This window comes from Lampetra fluviatilis, chromosome 31 (assembly GCF_964198595.1).
Source record: "Lampetra fluviatilis chromosome 31, kcLamFluv1.1, whole genome shotgun sequence".
Classification (NCBI taxonomy): Eukaryota; Metazoa; Chordata; class Hyperoartia; order Petromyzontiformes; family Petromyzontidae; genus Lampetra; species Lampetra fluviatilis.
Window position 1 is genome coordinate 1830903 of NC_136305.1, and position 23552 is coordinate 1854454.

Sequence of the window (23552 nt, forward strand, 5' to 3'; positions counted from 1 at the left end):
GAGTGAGATTGCCTAGTGGTGGAGTGACATTGCCTCGTGGTGGAGTGAGTTTGCCGAGTGAGATTGCCTAGTGGTGGAGTGACATTGCCTCGTAGTAGAGTGACATTGCCTAGTGGTGGAGTGTGATTGCCTCGTGGTGGAGTGTGATTGCCAAGTGGCTGGCATCGCACTGCAGACCGCGTGACTCCAGTCGCCGTGATCCACCATCTCACTCCTTTTCCATCAAGCTGCCAGACGCGTGGGAGACGCCAGTTTGGGGACCGCTGATCTCCTGCCAGCTGGTTTCTGGGATTTTATCGGGTGACTCGATGACTCCTCGCCTTGGCATCCGTATTTTGAAGGGGACAGATTTTATTTTGTAATATCTCGGTCGGTTGTCCTGGCTTGAAATATATACGGGGGAGAACTTGACTCGGCTCGATAACATGGCGATGTTAAGCAACAATCGTAAGTTTAAGGACAGGTGGTTAAATCCGCTCGCTCTGCCAACCAATATTTTGACTCGGCCTTTAAATAATAAAGAGGAAACATTCTGCATGCGCACGGATTGTTACATAATTAGCCATGGAGAAGCCGAAAGGCAGCCAGCTATAGGGGCACAATCTGTTTGCGTATTTCCAAATAAATAACTTTTTGTTCTGCTTCATGTCTCGACGTTTTGGGAAAGCCTTTGATGAGTTTTATCCAGTTTTCAAGAGTAACGTCCTTCATGGCAACACAACTTTACATCGCAATTTCGTTCCTTTTGGATAAGAGTTACACGCGGACACTGAGCCCCGTCCCATTACAGGCGGAGACACGGACGGAGGAACACAGCTGATCCATAAACGCTTTCAACCTTTGTTGGAATCATTCAAAACTGTGATTATTTTTGTTCAGTTTCACTTGGATGCCCGTTTAGTTTAGTGTCTCCCCAGTTCGCCTGAGCGAGCTTTGGCAATGACACGTTACAGAGTCATAAGCTCCAGTTCGAAAGATAAATCACATTCCGCAGGCCTTGTTGTGTGTGGTGAGACCTCGCTCAACAAACAGACCCACAGCGTGCGGGGATGTGTGGGGTGGGTGTGTGGGGTGGGTGTGTGGGTGAGAGCGGGTGGGTGGATGGGTGTGTGGGTGCGAGGTGTGGGTGAGAGCCGGGTGGGTGTGTGGGTGAGAGGTGTGGGTGGGTGTGTGGGTGTGTGGGTGTGTGTGTGTGGGTGGGTGGGTGTGTGGGTGTGTATGGGTGTGTGTGGGTGAGAGCGGGGTGGGTGTGTGGGTGAGAGGTGTGGGGTGTGTGTTGGTGAGAGTGGGGTGTGTGGGTGAGGAGTGGGGCGTGTGGGTGAGGAGTGGGGTGTGTGGGTGAGGTGGGTGTGTGGGTGAGGAGTGGGGTGTGTGGGTGAGAGGTGTGTGGGGTGTGTGGGGTGTGTGGGTGAGGAGTGGGGTGTGTGGGTGAGGAGTTGGGGTGTGTGGGGTGTGTTGGTGAGAGGTGTGTGGGGTGTGTGGGTGAAGAGTGGGGTGTGTGGGTGAGGTGTGTGGGGTGTGTGGGTGAGGTGTGTGGGGCGTGTGGGTGAGGAGTGTGGGGTGGGTGAGAGGGCACTATTTTGTGTTTACCTTGGGCTGAGCTTCCCAGCACTGCCGCATGAGGTTGGCGAAGCTGGCGGGACAGCTGCTGGGGATGGTCGGTCTCTGATTACAATATCGGAAAGGCAGGAACACCCACGCAATGACACACAGGCACATGGACATCGCAGAGAGACACACGCATGGATACACGCATGTCCATATGCAGATACAAAGACAAAAGATCCCGCGTATTGCTTTAACAGACTGTTGGGGCAAGTGCTGTTAGCCGATATGAACACAAAGACATGCACATACTGTATAGATATACGGACAGATATACATGCACATACAGAGATACACACATACACAGATATACATGCACATGTAAATATATAAATACGTGCATATTTATACACACAAAGACACATAAATGCAAAAACAGTGTAACAAAGACACAGATCCCCTGTGTAGCCTTAACAGACTGTTGGGGCAAGTGCTGTTAACGAGTAGCACCGATGAAAGCCTCTATGGCACACGAGGGGTAGGGCGACCAGCAACCACACCCAGCCGCCTTTGTCTCCCTTGTGGGGATGTTTACACACTGCACCAGGTACTTATTTGAGGCTATTTTGAAATGTACCTATTTAATTCACTATAACACGATGTTTGTTCCTGGGAAGTAAGTGTAATTTTCTAATTGCTTATGCCTCAAAAGTATAGAAAATTACTATTATTCCCCACAAACTTTGCTTTTGTGACCAAGACTTTATGTGAAGGAATGACACAAATGCACGTTTTCTCATTGAAAATAGGTACATTTCAAAATATCAATGTCCTGGTCACAAAAGCAAAGTTTGTGGGGAATAATATCCATTTTCTATACTTTTGAGGCATAAGCAATTAGGAAATAACACTTAGTACCCAGGAACAAAAATTGCGTGACATAGTGATGCATGCGGCGTTGTCTTTGAAAGTGATTGGCATTCACCAGGGACAGCCTTCTTGATGATGGGCCTGTCTCACCAGCGTTAGACCAGCGATCGGTAACAAATGGAATGAAAATATCAGAGCAGGAACACCTCGGGTTGAGCAAGCTTCACCTACGGGACCATGTTTGCTATTAGCCTCGAACAGACTGCTGGGGGCAGGTTCTGTTGGCGAGCACCTGCCGATACCCGGCAAGTGCACGAGAAGCTGTGGCCAGCACCACGCACGGCCTCCTCCGTTGAACGTGAAGGGCCATGCAGGAGCTACACATCACTGGCGTACGATCAGGACGCCTTGTAGATTTGACCTTTGACATGTGCACCACCGTGAACTCTGGTGAACCGAGCCTTGTGGAATTGGAGATTGGATAGAGAGGGATTGATCTGGACACACACAGGTCCTTTGGACTCTGTGATGTCACCACCAATAAGGATTTGAATCCAAGCAACAGAATCAAGTGCCGAGTAAAGCTAAATGAGATATGTGTGTGTAAAATATATACAAATATGTTACCCATTATAATTAGTGATAATTATTTGGTGTTACCGTGTTGGTAGTGGTTGTGCAGGCACAAATAATACAACGAAATTCAATACATTTGTTGTTAACACTTTGACCTTTCATCTTCTTGGTTCTTTCGGTAAAGTCACGTAGAATGGAAATAATAAAATAATTAAATAAAACCTAATAAGATAATTCTCACGACGTTTCGGCCACAACGCAAGCAGCCGTCCTCAGGTGAAGACCAGGTCTGTCGGGGAGACAGCGTCATTCAGTCATTCAGACGCTGTCTCCCCGACAGACCTGGTCTTCACCTGAGGACGGCTGCTTGCGCTGTGGCCGAAACGTCGTGAGAATTATCTTATTATGTTTTATTTAATTATTTAATTATTTCCATTCTACGTGACTTTACCGAAAGAACCAAGAAGATGAATCCCTGCAGTCACGAAAGCTTTAAATCGAAACTTTGACCTTTAAAGGACATAATAGGCAACATATGGGGGGGGGGGGGGGCAATGGTTCCTTCTTCACAGCACCATAATTAATGTTTAACTTGCCTTGCAATGGACCATGCACTGAAACTTGGAGGCAAGGTTAAGGTAAACTGGGAACAAGCCATTAGAACTCACGAAACTCACGATTTAAAAAAAAATATTCTGTAAAGTCACGAAAATCTTAACGGAGGAAAGACATTTTAAAATATTTCCGCAGCCAATACAATGATGCAGTAGATTTATGCCAACATGTGTGGTCTATAACCCGAGAACAGAAGTGGGATCAGAGGCGAAAGTGCACAGGACCCTGTAAAACCATTCAAGTCGGAGCGAGAAAAGAGCACGGATAACACGCCGGAGTACCCACGTGTGCACGTGCGCTCACTGGCTACTGCACAGACGCACCCAGGCACGTGTGCGTGCTTATCAGTCTTGTTGAGAGTTCCAGCCGCAGCTGAAAATAGCGCCGCCGGTCGCTGTATCTTCGGCGATGGAACGCCTCGGATTTCCACATCGTGCTTAGAGAGGCATTCAATAATAGCACTGCCCCACCGGCCTGCAAAGATGAAATGTGACCATCCTACCAAATCCGATGACACGTGTTCTGGGCGGTGGATCAGCGATTAACGGGGCGAGCGTATGCTGGAGTTGTGACGAATCAACGCGGTGGTCACGTTTACTATGAAATGTGAAATGTGACGGCCCCTTTCTCGGTCTGACTGCTGGATGAAAGCTACCCCACGCCGTGTCGGTTTATTTGTGGGGATTGTTTCCGTCATACTTCGCTACGCTGGTCAGCGCGGGTTGGCGATGGCGGCCATGACCGGTGCACAAATCACTGATGCTACATCCGTGGGCGAGAGTTGAACTCGGGTCAGAATGAAAATCTTTATTTATACTGGAGGATTTCGATTTAAAGCTTTCGTGACTGCAGGGATTCACCTTCTTGGTTCTTTCGGTAAAGTCACGTAGAAGGGAAATAATAAAATAATAAATATAAAACATAATAAAATATTTTTATTATAAAAAAATAAAACATAATAAAATGTTTTTCTCATGCTTTATTTGTATTATTTTATCAAGAAGATATACTGGAGGAATTCCGATGAGCTATGAAGCTCTTTTTCACAGATGTCCAGTCGGGGCGGGTCAGAAAGTTGCAACAACAAACAGTACAACAAAACACAATAGGAGTGCAAAGTATAGGAAAGGTGAGAAAACCACAAGAAAACAACTAAACTATCTTTATTATTTTACCAGGTAAGGCCCACGGAGCTATTCAGCTGTTGTGGCTTATCACGTGGAACTCCCAGAGCGTTTGATAAAAATTGCCGGACTATCGTGCAGAGGAACAAGCGGCGACAATGAAACGATGCGTACCCACAGCACGTACAGGCAAAGGAACCGCTAAAGTCAGTCATCATCTATTAAAATAAAACTTGTTTTTACCGGGTAAGGCCCACTGAGCTATACAGCTTCTTCTTCAGAAGCCACCTGGCCACAAATGATCGCTCAACGAAGTGGTTCATCATCATCGCGTGGAAATTCAGAATGCAGTTTTCTAACCACCCGTCCCACCCCTCGTCCCTCCGACACGAATTGGCTGTCGTGGCCATCTCAAATTCGACACGCAACGGTCCGCAATTGCTTTTTAAGCACTGAAATCCATTTCCACCAAATGTGTGTTTGTGTAAAAGGTTCGTTGATTCGCACGAGGTAGCGAATCCAGTTTTCCAACGTAAGCTACGGTCTCGCATATTCCATTTGGGAGAGTCGCACAAGAGCAGAAGGAATGCGAATTATGCCAGTTTCCATGCGCTTGCTGCACGGTTCTTGTTTATCCGGATACATGCATTGCATAAGCACATGCAGTGGAAACACAGCCTCCGCGTGTGTGTGCGTGTTTATCTTCAAGGCAAATTAAAAGACTCGTTAACTCCTGAAAATTTGCCTCCGACAAAATCACTGTAAACACGCCCCACTACCCCACCGACTCCCAGAAGGAGCTCGGCAGGGCAGGGTCTGGTAAGCAGTGGCGTCACGAGCACGAGGGCAGGGGGAGCCTTGATAACCAACCATGAGATATGATTTCAACAACAGTGTAAAAGAACGAAAACTTATTAAAAATGCGGTTAAAATGTTTTCAATTCTAATTCTTAATGATGCAATTCGGCAAGAGGAACCGCGATTTTTTAAAGAATCAAATCAAATATTGGGGCCCCGCCTGACCAATTGCCACACTCCCCTGAGCTGATAATGCAGTCGCAGCACTGCTGGTGAGCACTTAGATGGGTGACCACCACCAGGTCAGGCCAGGTGTTGCAGGCGTGAGACCATGAGTAGATGGCAGTGCTCGCTGTCACACCCCCACGCGTGTTCGTTGTTTCCTAGTTTTTGCCCACATGCCAAACGTTCATTAGTCGAATTTTGCAAAGACGCTGATGCAGGACCCTTACGAAAATGTCCGAGGCACGTGGCACAGCCTCCACAGCCTGCACGCTCGCTAGCTGGCAAACGCCAGTGCAGGTGGCAATCCCTCAATTTTGCCCAGGGGCTCGAAAGCGTCGATTTTGGTGGGCGCCGGAATTCAGCGGCGTGGGTCGTTCAAAGACTCGCCTCGTTCTTCTCGACGACGAGCCAGGCCACCTGCAGCCCCTCGAAGCCCTTGAAGGGCACCTCGCGCGTCAGCATCTCCCACAGGACCTGCGCCGCCCCGGGACGCGGATGAGAGACGTGATCAAACAACAACAATAACATTCATAATAATAGCAATAACAACAACGACGACGACGTCGTCCTCGCCAGTCTCGTGAGTTGGGCACGGTGGCACACGCCTGCCATTCGTCGTCGTCATGGTTACTTTTGAGCCCAAAGAACAGGAGTCGTGGGGGGAGGGGGGGTGGTCGTCTTCTTCATCATCATCATCATCATCTCGTGGATGGGCAGTTTCACAAATTAGGCAGCTGTGACCTCGGCACCCAGCGTAGTGGAGCACGCCTGAAGTTGATCGTCGTCAAAATATCCGGGCTTAACTTCATCGTGCTAATAATAGGCATGGGGGTGTCGGTTCATCTCTACCACTGCGGACGTATCCTCAGATCCGCTGTGCAGCTCTCTGCCAATGTGCTTGCAGTTTGTAACGCGTGTTGTTCGGCGTGACGTCCGACGTTTCGCTGTTTAGAAATGGGAACCGAACATTAATTTGTCACGAACACCGCCGAGCAATGTGTACGCGTACAGCCCCCTTTGTCCAGCCACTGCGGGATGGGGGGGGGGTCCTCCCAACGCCACGCGACACGTTGGGACTATTCGATCCTCTCGAGGAATCGCAATATTCAGTTCCTGAGGAAGCTCCCAGGAGACGGAGCGAAACGTCGGACATCGTGCCGAACACCATGTGGCACACGTGGGAGCAGTTATATTGTTGTAATCCGCGGAATGACCGAATGAACCACCGCGGAAGAGGGCGGGAGGGGGGTGCGGGGATGGCACTGACCACTCCGAACGAGTAGGTGTCGCACGTCTCGGAGATGGGCTGGCTCTGGATGACCTCGGGAGCCATCCACGGGAAGGTGCCCACCATCGTCATGTTGGTCGTGTGGCCGTGAAACCGCGACGCGCCAAAGTCGCAGATCTGGCGTTGTCGGGGAAAACGTAGACAAAAGATCGGGATGGGATGAGATCGGGGATGGAGTGGAGGGGGTAACCTCCCTTGACATGAATGCGTGCATTGTTGTGTGGCAGGAAAGCTCGCTCTTCTCATCACGTAGAGACGGTTGACTATACAGTCGTTGAATATAAGTTCGTAGAAAAGCACAGCCCAATTGTCAGTCCACTGCTGGATGGGGGCCTCCCCATGCCGTGCGGGACCCGGGGAGTTTTCGATCGTACTGCACGGCGCTGTTTGGTGAGCGTCGGTGAAGTCGGGGAACATAGACCCGGCAGTATAGGAGTGCAGTACAACGACGAGTTTCGCTGCACTGTTTTCTATCGCTCGCTCACCTGGTGAACAATGATGGCAATGTCATGCTCTCTCCTGGTCCATGTGAAAATTAACGGATGTTCATCAGAACGTCGACCAAAAATTCTTAACCGACCTGTTCAGAAACTGAACATCGGCGCGTTTTTTATTTTTCCCCACAATGGTGAATGTAGTGGCCTCGCGTGGTTGCAGGTGGTTACATGAACCCATTGCATACACGGTAACATACGAATAGAAGAACGTGGATTCTTCCATACGACTCGATGCGTGTACCATGAGCCAAGAGAATCGATACTCATCAACGATTTGATCGATTTTAACAACGTTTTAAAAGCGCTGAACGACGGCCCGTGGCTCACTTTTAGTGTGTTGTCCGACGTGATCAAAACTGCAAAGGGAGAACAAAAAAAAGCGGAGGTTTATTGCCCGGTGCAGGTCAAACTTCCGAAGCACATTTCAGGATAATTTCACATTTAACCCGAGTGCAATCTTTAGCAAAACCAATCGCATTTCATCACGGAAAGTTTTTATCACCTGACCAAGCTCACTTATTTAGCTGTTTTACCCAGAATGCGTTTGGCATACAAACTTTGTGGACATCTCACTTGTTAAAAAATTAATATTCTACGAGGAATAAGACAACCGGGGTTGTCTTTGTGTCGAATTGAAACCCATGGGGTCCCATTCATTTGCATCAATGACATTTTCTGAAACGTGATAAACAAGCCCATGTTTGAGATTTATGAATTGGCTACAATAGAAATGACGATGGGTTGATGACGATTATTGTCATATGATATGAAGACTGTTGATGGCAATCTGATTATGGAGATGACAATAATCGATGATGATTGGATCATTGATTATGATTGTTTAGCATCACTGTATGATAATTAAAACGATGAATTGATGATGATCATAATTGCGTCTGATAGTCTCTTACCATTTCTCGACTTCAAATCGCGATGTATTACTTTGACCGGGGCTTCAGTGTGAAGGTAATTCATTCCTTCGGCGATGCAACAAAAAAAACACCCCAAATTAACAAAAAATCACAAATGAGAAAAGTTCATACTGTACAATAGACAAAGCGTATAAACGTACTACTCGTATTGCAAGACCTCGCTCGTTTATCAAATTAATATTTATATAAAAATTTGCTCGTCTTGCAAAACACTCGCAGACCAAGTTACTCGCAATCCAAGGTTTTACTGTATTTGCAGTTCAAACCTATCCCTGCAACAGCTGTCACAGTCACCTGCATCCATTCGTTTACTGAATGCTTGGTTTATGTTTTGAGCCAAGGTATTAAATGTGATTGTCCATAGCCGTTTGCTGCTGGATGATCGCCTCCCCACGCCATGCGGGTAGTGGGTGTTATGCGAGCATACTTCACTACGGTGGTCAGTGTGGGTTGGTGAAGGTGGGCGGTGTGGATGTGGAAGAGTGGAGGTGGGAGCGTGAGCTGATGCACGTGTGTACACTTCATCACTAGGCCACTCATGTGCCGTTGTAATGGCCCAAACAAAGCCGAATTCCAAATATTGCCCGCTAATGACTCAATTACTTTGGACGCTTTATGAGGACCCCTGGACTAGAGGAATCGGTCTCGCTTGGGAATGGAGACGGTAGCAGGGGCAGAGGTCGACCTCGGAGGAGGTGGATGGACGGCATCAAGAACACCGCTGGCCTCGCGCTAACCCAGCTACGAGAGGCAGCGAGAGACGGGCGGTGTGGATGGCGGAGTTTGGTCGTGGATGTCACCAGAGATCGAACTCGACCTGACGGCACAAGGCTGATGACTCGATTGGGATTACCCAGCAGCCTTCATCGCCCCCTGCTGGCAGACTAATGCCCTTTGCAGGTCGGCGTGGAGCCGCCTTGTGCCACACAGGGACGCTGCCACAGGGGGTGCCCTTCGAATGTGCGAGGATGTGATGCAAGGTGCTTGGAGTTGCCGAGGCATTTAAGTGCAATGTAAATGCAATTTGAAAAAAATATAAATATAAAAAAAGAGTCTAATATGAATTTGGCTGAGTTCCACTGCAGTTATTGCATTGGACAGCCTGTGAAACAGTATTTATTGCTGTAGTTGGTGTAGTTTTATGTGTCACTGTAGTTTATGTAGTCGTGCTGTGTGTGTGGCTGTAATTGGTGTAGTAGTATGTGCCACTGGAGTTCATGCTGTGTGTGACTGTAGAGGTGATTGCTGTAGCTGGTGTCGCTGTGTAGACCTTGCAGATCGGTTCTCGGTTCTTTCCCGTGCGTGTTTGTCCGTCGCATGCTGGCCGGGCCTCACCTTTAGCAATGTCCATCGCCCAGGGCAGCACCTGGTCGATGTCCATGTCATCGCTCTCGTCCCCGCACAAGTAGTCGTAGAGTGACCCGCGAGACGCGAATTCTAGAGGCGAGAAAGGAAAGAAAAAAAAAGGCCACGTGGAGTTCACAGACAGTCACAGCGAAATAAATTGCAGCCAAACTCCTCTTACACGCAATCCCTATTACCCGCGGCGTCCGCTATCCGCAGCCTCAGTCGATCCCATGAGAAATCCCATAATCCGCTGATGGATTCTGCAAACTTCGTTATTTTTGTCATGACTGCGAGGAGCGACCCAGAAGTGGCAGCATTTAGTTTCTGTCATGGCCGCACCAATGAGTCCCGGAAGCAGCCAGGGAAGTCGGGAGTGAAACTTGGGGCCAAACAACAACAACAACAATGTTTACGAATGCAATGTCCAGATGCAACCGCGTTTCAAGATGCTTTACAAAGTGAGGGACAACCTGAGGGAAGATGATGAAATGGGAAGCGGGGGGGGTGACCCATAGGAGAGAGCAATACAGCGGAAATGTCCCAAGGTCAACGAGGTCACACAGAGGGCTACGGAGCAACCGGGGGGCCCAACGAGGCCCAGGGCTTTCCCGGGGGACTTGGGCTCATCGCCATTTGAGCCCCAGGGGCAGCCGGGGCAGTAGCAATGATTCCCAGGGGCATTGTCGAAAGGGTCGGGGCTTGTCAGCTCCGAGTCATCCTATTATGTGCATTCATTCGGGGACGGAACGCGTCCAGAATCAGTCTTCTTGTGGCACCTGATTAATGCAATTATCCACGGCTTATTGCGGATAAGAGAAGTTGCCAAGAAGTGGTGGGAAATGTACCACGTTATCCACATCCTTCCGTAGATAATCGATAGACTCGTATGTTTGGATTGTCAATAGTGTCCCTAATATCGACGCGGATTAGAGAGGTTTGACTGTAAAATTGTCACAAACAATCTCATTTTAAATGGTCATTCATTTCTCGTGGAAAGCCTCATCCGAGTATCCGAAATCATTTCATGGGAGGTGCTCTGCTTGTGGCGTCTGGCCAAACGTCTGAGCATGAGGATGAATGCCACAAGCCACCAATACCAACAGAAACGGTCAGCTTTGAAGAGCAGTCGTCGGTTCTATTTTCGCTTACACAAGTGGCGCTTTTCTTGGAAGAATCTGCCACTCAAAGTGCCAAGAGGATACAGAGACCAGCATCCGACCCGCATTGGTTTGGAGCGTTTTGACGAGTTTAGTTTTATTTCCTGAATGCTTTCCGTGTGGGAGTAAAACTGTAGAAACCCCACGCTTTGAGGGGATAACACCAAATAATCCGCACAGATGGGATGGTACGCCTTATCCACACTATGACCTGTTTGGGGCGACTTCTCTCACTGCGGGATCTTCCTGCGTAAAAGATTAGAGACTCGGGGTGAGGCTTGAGAGGAAAAGTTTTTATCGCACTGCCAGTACTGCATTATAAATAACAAAACAGATGTCGGGCAATGTTGTAAAATACTGGTTGTGTTATGGAGAGACTGGTTCCTACCATGAGAACGTGGAATTGTGTTCAGCTTCCATAGGAGATAGGCACTACCCTGATATATGTTTGAGCACGCACATATGGAGCCATGTGTGGTTCACGTTGTGACGATTCAATAGAACTGGTTGTTTCCTGTACTTTGTAAGATTGGGATACTGTTGTTACGGTGTGTGTATCGATGGGGAGCGCTAATGTAGCGGTTAGCGCGCTGCGCTAGGAACCCGGCGACCTGAGTTTGATTCACGCTCACAGCCAACAACACCGGTGACTCTTATCTGAATCGATCCTGGGACTCCCTAGGTCGACTCAGCCTCAAATGAGTACCTGGTGCGGTGTGTAAACATCGCCACTGGGGAGACAACGGCGGCCGGGCGTGGTGCTGGCCACATCACCTCCTCGTGTGCCGTGCCGGCCTTCGTAGGTGCTCGCTAAAGCACTAGCCCCCAAAAGTCTGCTAAGGCTATACGGAGAATATGTGTCTTTGTGTGTTTATCTATGTGTGCATTGGTGGATAGGTGGCACGCAGTTCTTAGCAACCTGCCTCATGGACCCGGCGACCTGAATTCAATTCCTGGCCCCGGCTAACATCAGGAGGCGAGCAATATCTGGCCCAGAGCGGGCAAGGGGCATCAACGCTGCCCGATGCTCGCAAGGGGGGAGCCTCTCGCAATGCAACGTTGAGACTCGACACAGATGGAAGCGAAAGCTCTCCGAGAGAGAGGGAGAGAGGCGAGAGAGAGAGAGAGAGGGTGGCGATATCCCTTGTGCAGTCTCCTGATGTTGGCACGGGATGATCATTGAGCAAGAATGCACTGTAGCCTTGAGAGGCCGTTCCTCTTGAGGGACCCACAACGAGGATTATCGTCTGCCGGGGCACGGCATTTGCCCGGTTAATCCACGGGCGCCGCCAAAACACTGCCACAACTTGTCTGAATGAAAACGTTGCCACGGCGACCCGGCCATAATTGCGGTCAGTAATTCCAAAACAGTGCAGAGAAATTTCCGTGGTTTCAAGAAATGTCGGCGCCGTGATTTTTTAAAAATTTTTATTTGGGATTTTAATGTTGTTTTAATTATTTATTGGTTTTGTGACGGCCGGCGAAAACAAACTTTTGTCGTCACAAAATGTTTCATTCCAATGGACGTTTTTTGTGTCGTTCCCAGAGATCGCATGGACTTGGCGGCTGTGAAATAATGTTGCGCACAGTACCAGATGTGTTTATTGGTGGCAACTATGGCAACGACATCTGTGTGGGCGCTTAAAAGTTAAATGTTTAAAAAATGTAAGACTCTTTTTATTAATAACACACTTTTTTCAAAGTGATTTTTTTTTGTTACCAGTTAAAAATAAAAATAAAACCCGTTCGGCCTATTTTTGTTTTCCGACCACCCATTTCAATGTTGTATATTTTAAATGGATTTCCTCCCAAATGTTGGGACTAAGCGGGCAAAAGAGGGCATTGCACGGTGTGTTTGTTTATGTGTTTGGGGAACGGTGTTTTAAAAAAATTAAGAAAAACGGGGCCGCTCAATCGGACCCATTGTCCACTTGCGCCATTAGCGGCAATGGCGATCGCCGCACGGACACAAATGCACTTCCCTGATGACAGTCAACACTCGCAGGGGCGCGCGGGGATCACCAGCTGGGTACAGACTGAGCAGTTCGGCCTGTCGCGGTGATGCGAGACTCATCGCCTCTTCCCCTTGCCCCCAGCTGCCGGGGACTGGCCACCCGTCCCTTGTCATTGCAAGTTTCGTGTCGATATGCGGACCGTCCGCAAAAAGTTTGAGATGACTGGATGACGAAATGCGGAATGAGTTCAATTAGGCGATGGGGGTAGGGGAGGGGGTGTCCGCAGCCTCTCCTCGTGTGCACGGGGGTTGTTGACAGCTGCAGAAGAATGGACGATGGACAAAAGCAGATCTTGCCATTTGCTCAATTCCGTTTAGCGTCTAACTTCTGTTTTAAAAGTTTATTAAACATATCGCCACCCCTACCCCCTTTAAACAAGGTCACGCTACACGGTTGACCTGAATCGATAAACAGATACAATTTTAAGATGGTAGCAATGTCTGGATTGATGCAGCTGTATCTCCGACGACGAATCGTAATGGAATTTATTTATCCCGGAAAGCCTTACTGGTGAAATGCGCCTTCTACCCATGAACTGCACCTTACAAATGTGGTGATTATTATTATCATTATTCACCGAGTCTCAAGACGCGTTTTTCTTTCAGGAGAGTTCTTGCCTTGGGATGCTTGGTACAATTCCATGAATGTGTGTTAATTCGTTTAAGACGCTGTCCTAAACCAGGAAATGTGCACAGCGAGGAAACCACTGAAAACAGGGAGGTTGTGTATTTCAATGTTTAAGCCACTTTGTAGATAGGAGGCAGTCGGTCACAGGCAAAGGAAGAGGGATTCATCTTCTAGGTTCTTTCGGTAAAGTCACGTAGAATGGAAATAATTGAATAATAAAAATAAAACATAATAAAATAATTCTCACGACGTTTCGGCCACAACGCAAGCAGCCGTCCTCAGGTGAAGAACAGGTCCGAGACGTCGTGAGAATTATTTTATTATGTTTTATTTTTATTATTTTATTATTTCCATTCTACGCGACTTTGCCGAAAGAACCAAGAAGATGAATCCCTGCAGTCACGAAAGCTTTAAATCGAAATTGAAGAGGGATTCCTTGAGCTGCCCTCGGAGAAGGGTGGCCAGGAGCGAGGCGGGCGGGCGGAGTTCAGACCGTGCGAGCAGCATCGGCAAAGCGCGACCTCCCATTGAGTGGAGGTCAACGGAGGGTTGTGGAGCGGCGAGCGACGTGGGAGGGAGTCGAGTGGGATGATAAGAGGGGAGCGGTAGATGGCTTCCTGCTCAGTGATGATGGCCTCGTGTCTCCTCCCTCAAGATTCCGTGGCCAAGTAGGGTCCCAAATAACTCGGTTTAGAAGTGGATGGAGGAGGCAGTGGCATAGCTTGGAATCAGAATCTGTATTTATACTGGAGGAATCCGATGAGCTATGAAGCTCTTTTTCACAGATGTCCGGTAGGGGCAGAGCAGAACGTTACAACAACAAACAGTACAAAACACGACAGGAGTGAAAAGTATAGGAAAGCTTAGCAAATCACAAAAAATATACAAATAAAACTAAGCTATTTTATTTGTCCATGTAAAGCCAACTGAGCTATTGCGCTTCTTTTTCAGAAGCGACCTGGCCGCAAATGATAGCGCAATGAAGTGGCTTATCATGTGGACATGTATAGCAGCCAAATAATCTAAACGCGTGTTTCTAAATGTCGTGCAACTGCACCGGGGCCCACGGGACGTCAGGGACCAGGTGCCGGGTGACTAAGAGTGGAGGGAATTGGCATTGGAACAGGGGGCCTCGGTTTATTCCTTGCATGAGGCACATTGGCAACTGCTCTCTGCCACTGGCCGTTAGAACTCCCATTAGGGCAGTGGTTCTTGACCTGGGTGCAACGCACCCCTTGGGGGTGTGAGATGCCCTTTCTGGGGTTGCAAGACATGCTACATTTCTTTCGAAGGTAAATCAACAACAACACAAATTAAGCATGGGTACGTAAAGTATAACTTCTTTCAGTAAAGTCACGTAGGTAAAAAATAAAATTAAAATTAATAAAAGTAAAATAAAAATCACAACGTTTCGGAGGCAACACAAGCTTCCGTCTTCAGGTGGAACCATCACAGCACGATTGCTGTATCAAGTAAAGAGAAATTCCAAGAGACCCGACCTTGTATATATACTGGTTGAGGGGGGGGGGAGCCAGGGTAGGCCCCTGGATCGGAGTTTTTTAATTTTACTTTTTATTTTACTTTTATTAATTTTAATTTATTTTTTACCTACGTGACTTTACCGAAAAAAACTAAGAGTATGAATCCTTGCAGTCACGAAAGCTTCAAATCTAGAATTACAACTCCTTTAAATTTCGATTTAAAGCTTTCGTGACTGCAGGGATTCATCTTCTTGGTTCTTTCGGTAAAGTCACGTAGAAGGGAAATAATAAAATGAAATAAAGTTATTATGTTTAATTTTTATTATTTTATTATTTCCCTTCTACGTTACTTTATCTAAAGAACCAAGAAGATACAACTCCTTTGTTTCATCAAATCTATGTATGTGTTAACATTATACATTTTTTTATGCTTGAGAACCAAAGGGGGGGGGGGGGGGTGCAGGCTGCAGTGAAGGTAAAGAACCACCGCATTAGAGGGTCTCAACAATCCTGGCTGGCGGGATTGGTTCGCAACGGCTGTGGTGGAGACCACTGAGTTGGCACAGCCAGGAATCCTGCGTTTGAGGTTGGGCAGCGATCCACTTGTGGTTGAGCCGGGATATCGAGTGGCAGCGAGTGCGAAGGCTCAGCCAAGTCTCCGATTACTGCATTTTGAATTTCACATATATTTGATTTCTCCCACATCTTGAGGAGTAAAACAAGCATGCAAAACTGGCCATACAACGTGGCATATCTGACTCGCTGGGCACCGAGGGACCCCCCCCCCCCCCCAAAGAGACCCCAGAACATTATATTTGATTGATATAGTATATGTACCTGAGGCAATACATTGAATGTTATTTACTTATTAACGTAGGGTCCTATTTAAAGAGTTGGACTGCTCCTCCCTGCTGAGACGGCAGAGTTTCTAGATCCATCTCAGCTCCTGCTGGGTAAAATCAGACCTTGCAAGTGGCGACAGAGTCAGTTCTGTGCTGTCATGCTCGAGACCATTCTAGGACACATGCACTACCATGATGATGATGATAATCTGCTGACTGAAGCAATTCGATTTTTGTGACACTGCACAGGCAGCGGTGCACAAATCACAGAAGGCTCAACACGCCACCAATAACACTGCCGCAATTCTATGTTTTTCCTTGAGGGCAGTGTTATCGATTGATGGGGCATAACACCGCATAACACCACATGCGTTTACGATTGGTGATCATCATTGCCATCTCGCGTCATGGTCTATCCACGAAGGGCTCCACATGCCATCAACACCCCGTGTGGTCGTGTCGTGCTACGATCCGCCTCGATGCTGCGTATCCACCGAGCTCATCGCCCACGGGCCCACCTCGCGATGCCATCCTTCCCGAGTCGACGTACTTCCCTTAACAGCCAATGTGATGCCTCTTATATCCTCCTGGTTCCCTGGTCTCTGTGTTCTTCTTCCTCTCAGTGTGTGTATGTGTGTGTGTGTATGTTGAACTTCTTTCGCACCATCGGGAGCCAACCGTGCTAATCAGAGGTGCGGGGAAGGATAACAAACTAAAAAAGTAATTCCCAGCATGCACCTCTCTGCTTTTGTGCTCGCTTATCAGCTTTTTTCCCATGTACTTTATTGGTATCCATGTTTAGGCTGAACATATAAATTCCCCTACATATATATTTGTGGTTTGTGTGGTGTGTTGAATGGCATGCCTTGCGATTCACTCCATGTGATGTCAACTGAAATTGACACGTGGTACAACCTGTAAACACATCCCAGCGCGAAACATCACATTTGTGAAGATCTACGCAGAGTTCTCAGGAGATGTACTTGCATTTGCAGCCAGAAGGGCGGTGTCTGTAGCTGCACGGCGCGGAAACGGAAAACGAGAGGGCAAAAGCCACGTCCGGTCATGTCCGTCCAGCGCTCGCTGAGCTGCGTTGGCGACCGGTTGCCGAACGAATTCATCGATGAGGCCGCACTCATCACACACACACAAAGTGTTTGCCACGAATGAACCACGATACCTCGCTGATCTCATCAAGGAGCATAAACCATCATCACGCAAACTGCGGTCATCCTCGCAGCAGCGGCTTTTGGATAGCCATCGACCAAAGACGGCGGTTACCACATCGCGCGCTTTACCAGATGCGCTTCCGCGGCCGTCTGGAACGCTCTTCCTTCCGATATCAGGAAGATACTGGAGCTGTGCACGTTTAGATCGAGATTTAAAACTGAATTTTGTGTTTAGTTTGTCCTTCCCCTGCACCACCGATTAGTGTGATTGGCTACATACGGTGTGAAAGATGTTTCACGTACGTTAGTTCACGAAGACGGCCGTGAGCACGCTGGAGGTTGTGAGGGCCTGAAAGCAGCACCCCCCCCCCCGCGTGTCGCCTTTTCGACACCGAAAGTGCACGCATGTATTTTTAATCGGCGCTCCTACGGGTTTACGGTTGCGCTGAATTGCGTGGCAGGTCACCAAAGCGGCGTCGCGGTGGGGAGTTGGTGGTGGGGGGGGCTGGAATATTCCAGATCGCTTCACGGTGACCGTCGCCGAGAACGTGGGCGGCACGACGCATGCCTCGAGTCGGTGTCACATCCAGCAGTTGCGGTACCGTGAGATACTCTCAAACACTCGCAAAGATGCACCCCCCCCGCCCTCTGACTTAGAGGTTGGGGCAATTGCTGCTGTGTTAGTGAGCACCTATTAAGGCCCGGAAGGACCTATTGAGGGGGGGGGGGTGGGGTGGGGGGCGGTAGGGTCAGCGCTGCACACGCCTGGCCATGAGTCAAGGGCCCTTAAGCAAACGGTTTTGTGAGTATAAAAGGAGGAATTTTATAACCAGAAAGGGAATAAAACAACGACGGAGATTCAATCGCAATCGGAGCCGCTGGTTTTGGATCAAAACCCTTTGAAACGTCCCTCTGTCGTCCACGGCACGCGCGGAAACATAAAAACGCCACCGCGAATTTGAAAACTTTGTCCAAAAATGGTCCACCTCTTTCCATAAATGTCACGTTATTCCCCCCACTAACAGCTGTGCCACGAGCAACAAAATTCCAGCCTTGCAGATAGAGACATTTTCTTTGTACGCTCGGCACATAAATAAGAGCCCTACTTTTCCATTTGTCTGTCTGTGTGTGCGGCTGGGTTACCACCGCCCGCCCGCCTGCCCATCGCAAAGTGAGAGGGCGAATGCGCCAGCGTCAATGAAATACTTCCACGGCAAACGCCAAAATTTTACAGGTGAAAGGTTAAGTTATGCGCGTGTGCGGGCGCAGTGACTGTGCGGAGGCGGTGGTGCAGCGGTTATGTATGTTGAACTTCTTTCTAAACTGTACATAGCCAGCTGTGTTCATCGGAGGTTAACGCGCTGTGCTGTGAACCCCGTGACTTTGATTCCCGCTCACGACCAACATTAGCGGCCAAAATCTAAACCGGTCTTGGGCCTCCTCTAGGTCGACTTAGCCATAAAACAAGACTTGTTACAGTGGGGAGACTCATGCGGTTGGGTATGGTGCTGGCCACTCTCGCCTCTCATGCATCATGTCGGCCTCCATTGGTGCTCACTAACAGCACTTTCCCCAACAGCCTGATGAGGCTGGGACCCCTTGTTTATGTCAGACAGGGACGACTCCTTTTTTTCACGACCCAGCAGGGCATCTCCTCGGCATGGTCTGTGTGGGACCCACAAAACTCAAGTCCCACAGGGAGAGACAATGCCGTCGGCTCCACGGTGTATTCATAGCCTGCTTCATGTGCGAGCTAATTCTGGATGAGAACTGCGTGTTGTGCCAGGCGCGGTGGCGGTGGTGGCGGTGGTGGTGGTGGTGGCGGTGGTGGTGCACGCCTGGTAAGTGGCGGCCGTCTTGGACACAGCGTTCCGTGGCTGGGCGCAGAGACCGAGAGCCATCGTGTGTGGCACGCACCGTGGCCAGATAGACACGTCTGGAAACAAGCTGCGTCCATTCTCAAGTTTGCATGGTGGATGGTAAAGGTGTTGCAGCTCTGTTGATGACTCGCTCGTGCCCTGCTGGCCAGAAGGGCCTCCAATCGAGCGAGCTCAAGGGAGATCCACCACAGGGGGTGTTTGGTCTACTCTTCCACGTTGGCCAAACATCTTGGAAGGGATCGGTACTAGGTCAGAAGTAAGCGTTAATGCACTTTCCAAACTCTGTTTTTATTTCAGATGTAGGGCGCTCGCCGCCGAATACCGATCGAGCGACGGACGTGCATTCATTGCATTTGAGAGTCCAACCGTGGAGTAATTTGCACATTTTTATTTGACAATAAGGGGGAACCAATCTCCGTCTGCCTCCACCCTGGGGACACCTCTGCACACATGCAGCACAAGTAAATAAGCGGCACAGAAAGTATCTCTCTCGCCTGTGTGCACTCCTGTCCCTGTTTGCAACGATAATTAACGATGCTGATGATGTCCTTTTATTTACCCTTTTGCAAGCAGGCTCCGTCATGGAGATGTCTGACCACTAGAGATGTTTGACCACTTCCAAACGCGCCGTGCATACGGCTAGAGTAAAAGCTCCGCAACAGACGAATCTCGGAATGCATTGCTGTGCTGCCATCTCTTGAAGACTTGGCAGTCCCCCGACAGCTGGGCGCAGTATCCCCACGTGGTCTACCAGCCAGCTTGTAACCAGGCTTAAACCTGCTTGGCTTATACGATCTGTCGACTTGGTGAATACAGTTGCGCTTTGGTCGCAGGTCAAAATGAATTTGAGGGGGGGGGGGGGGGAATAACAGAACCATTGCAAGCAAAGACCCTCGTGAAAAAGGAAATGGTTACGACCTTTTGCGGGAAATAACTACAATTTTTTATAATATCATTATCATCTTATATTCTTGGTTCTTTCGGTAAAGTCACATAGAAGAGAAATAATAAAATAAAAAATATATAAAACAATTAAAATTCTCACGACATTTCGACTGCAACACAAGCAATCATCATCAGGTGTGAAATCCATAGCAATTTTTTTGGAAAAAAAATAATTATCATCGTTAAATTATCAAGTCCATAGTTGGCTCAACCGCAAAAAAAAACAAATTGCATCGCCTGATAACGTAAACCAGTGTCTCCAGGCCGGCATCTCGCGACAGGCAGTCGGAGACGACTGCTGCGGTCTGCGCGGAGTCACTTGAGAAGCGCGCGGGGGGATGTGGAGTTTGGGTTTGGCGATCGCATGGCTCGAGAGGGCGACTTAAAAATACAAAAAGTAAATTCCACGCGTCCCAGTCGCCAAACAACACCACGTGCAGAGGAGGAGGCGGCGTGCTAAGAGTGGCGCTGCACAATCAGTTTGTGACTTTGTTTTCGTACTTGTATGACAACTTCAAGTATAAGTAGTTTGTCCAACTGGGTCAGTAGCCTATGGCCAGGGATTCATTTCTCACCAAATATTTTCTGGGTTGCTGGTAGACTGGGAGGTGGCAACACGAGTGACTGCAGCCCTGCGTAGCGAGAGAGGGTTTGCTGGATGACCGAGGTGGACTGGAGTTGCGCTATGCCAGGTTTGGTAATATCTTCCCAGAGCTCAGTGCGGGATAGGTCCATTTGAAATGAAAACACCCCCTATGAATGATCTCATCAGATATCAGAAGCTGAGTAGGGGTTGAACCTGGTTTAGTAATTTGATGGGAGACCAGGTGTTGTAGGCTTGGGCCGTGAGGTGGTTGGGAGATGACAATTCAGCACTGGTCTCTTGAATCCATCTGTGCGGAGCTTTAAGTATTATCCCATCGTACGTAGATTTTTTTTCTCTCTGGGTGCTCCAGTGTCCACATACATATGAACGAATTGTCCGAAAATCCCTACGCAGAAAGCTCCAGAAAAAGTCTCGTGAGAGTCAAAGTGAGATTGTCCTGGCTAATTAGAGGGCATCATTACTCTTCTTGTTATCTCGTGCTGATACAGGAGTTACGTGGTCACGTGCATTTCCTTCCCACCACTGACACTCGCTCATCAATGGTCGAAAAGATATTTTCCAAAACGCGACACATTTGTTTACCGAGGATGAACGGCAACGCTGACACTAATTTCTGTTCGCTGTGTCGCTCTGCGATAGGGACGGTAACGTGAGTAGCAAGCAGCTGCTGGTAATGCGCTCCCCACTGGGGATTCAAACCGCACAGACGGAACAAGTTCAATAAACGGAGGCCCCGTGTCCCATTTTTGTGTTACTTGATGCCATATCTGGGGTGGAGTGTCCCAGTTCCAACATCACTGTAGCTGATAGAATCAAATTAAAGCAGTCCGATTTCGATTTAAAGCTTTCGTGACTGCAGGGATTCATCTACTTGGTTCTTTCGGTAAAGTCACGTAGATATTATTTTATTATGTTTTATTTTTATTATTTTATTATTTCCATTCTACGTGACTTTACCGAAAGAACCAAGAAGATAAAGCAGTCCGGTTGAACGACGATCCCGTCACTCGCTCTCCGGCGATCAGTTGCCTCCTTATCACTCTTCTACCACGACTACCGTGGCTGCTGTTCTCGTGAGCTTCACTCCTCGACCCTCCACGCGGGTTGCGTACTCATGTACTCATCTTAACCAGACTGACTGCTTCGTCTCATGCACGCTGTGTCACACTGGACATCTGTGAAAAGAAGCTTCACACCTCATGGGGTTCATGGAGTCTAAATAAAGAGAGAGATTATGTGTGCATCCATCACACTGCAGGTCACCGCACCTTTATTTCTGCTTGTTTTCTCGCACCGCTCCACTTAAAAAATCCACCCTCCCCCACATCACCATCATTTTTTTTGCTTATAACCTTGCTCGACTTAATACGCGTATTTACTCTCATCTGTTCCACCTTCAATAGTGCTGTTTTTAGCTGGCCACGTGACATTTCAGGCCTTTGGGCCCTGTGCTTGGCACAGTGGCAGCAGACCAGGAAACGTCCCAAAAGGGGGGGGGGGGCGGAGCAGTCCTGAAATTGGCAGCTCTTCAGATAGGGCCCTGTACTAACAACAATAATGAAACAAACATGCAATGTAGTGTCTTTGGTAAATATCAACAAAACAACAATGTTCTGGGTCTCAAGGAAGGTGGAGGGGTGGGCGAGAGCGTGGGGAGGTAGCATTGCTCCGCCACTTGTTCGGCATTCGTGGTCATGAAATTGAAAACGCGCAGAGGCGACTGAGCTGGTTGGGCGAGGTGCTGCGTACCTGTGATGATGCAGTAGTTGGGAGACTCGGTGACGGCTCCGAAGAACTGGATGATGTTCCGGTGGCTGAGGACGCTCAAGATCTCTGCCTGGAGGGAGACACGTCACGTGTGGTCACCGATCATGTGAAGAACCTTCGGGCCGGCCTGCGTTAGAGGCAGTTTGTGTGCGTACGTTACGGCTCGTTGCTAATCCACTGCTGGATGAAGGTATCCCCAGGCTGTGGATCGTGGGGGTTGGTGGGACCATGCTTCACCACGCTGGGCAGTGCAGGTTCATGGATGGGCGGCACCTGTCGCTGTTCAGATGTCACTCGCGACTGTTGTTAGAAATGGCCAGGAATTGAACTCAGATCGCAGAGTTCGAAGTGCAATCGGCTAGCTTCCGTGGCACCTCTTCCCACGTAAATATATACACAAAGACAGAAATACCACATTTAGCCTTAACAGACTGTTGGGGCAATTGCTGTTGGCGAGCCCAATAAAGGCAGGCAAAGCACATGAGGGGGTGGTTGGCCAGCACCTCGCCTGGCCACCTTTGTCTCCCCAGTGACAATGTTTACACATCGCACCATATACTCATTTGAGGCTGAGCCGACATAGGGGAGGACCAGGACTGGTTGAAATAATTGTTAATGGTGTTGGCCGTGAACGGGAATCGAACTGGTCGCCGGGTTCGTAGTGCAGTGCGCTAACCCCTACACTATCGCTCCCCAAAATCTATATACACATTGATAACACATAAGCACAAATGTACGTGTATGTGCATACACACAGAGGGATTCCTTAGGTTTTCCACCTTTTAAAATAAAAGCCTATGTGCCAAATTGTTTATTAAACGCCTGGTTGCAATGATATCCATTGGAAGTCCAGAGCCTGTGGTAGAAATTCCACATTCCAATGACGGTTCCCAGGTTATTCACCAATTGGAGCAGTTGTTGCTGACACCAGAGGATGATAGTGCTGATGATGGTGATGATTTTGAATCCCTGACTCCACTCTCTGTACACTGGGCTACATCCACATTTAAAATTGGCCTACGAATTTAACAAAAAAACTACTCGTTCCCATCGGATTATAAACAAACATTACAAGAATCCATGGGAACTTTGAAAGTGTATATGAGGCCCAGTAAGATTTTCCTTTGGACTCACGCACAACCCTATTTTTAATGGGACCTCTGCAATGCCTTTTTTTATGATGAGAATTCTCCTTGGCCTAAACCTAGTAGCAAGAGCGAGCCTTGCTCAGAATCATAATCACAA

General features: G+C 48.5%; 1 protein-coding gene across 1 annotated transcript in view; it reads right to left on the reverse strand.

Annotated features, from left to right (window-relative positions):
- Positions 1-23552, reverse strand: part of MAP3K20 (mitogen-activated protein kinase kinase kinase 20) — a 38346-nt gene that overhangs the window by 10135 nt on the left and 4659 nt on the right. The window contains exons 2-8 of the mRNA XM_078870835.1: positions 22290-22377; positions 9806-9907; positions 8450-8515; positions 7866-7894; positions 7021-7158; positions 6141-6227; positions 1591-1665 (exon numbers count right to left, since the gene is read on the reverse strand). Coding sequence (XP_078726961.1) covers positions 1591-1665; positions 6141-6227; positions 7021-7158; positions 7866-7894; positions 8450-8515; positions 9806-9907; positions 22290-22377 — 585 coding nt within the window. The remainder of the gene's footprint in view (positions 1-1590; positions 1666-6140; positions 6228-7020; positions 7159-7865; positions 7895-8449; positions 8516-9805; positions 9908-22289; positions 22378-23552) is intronic.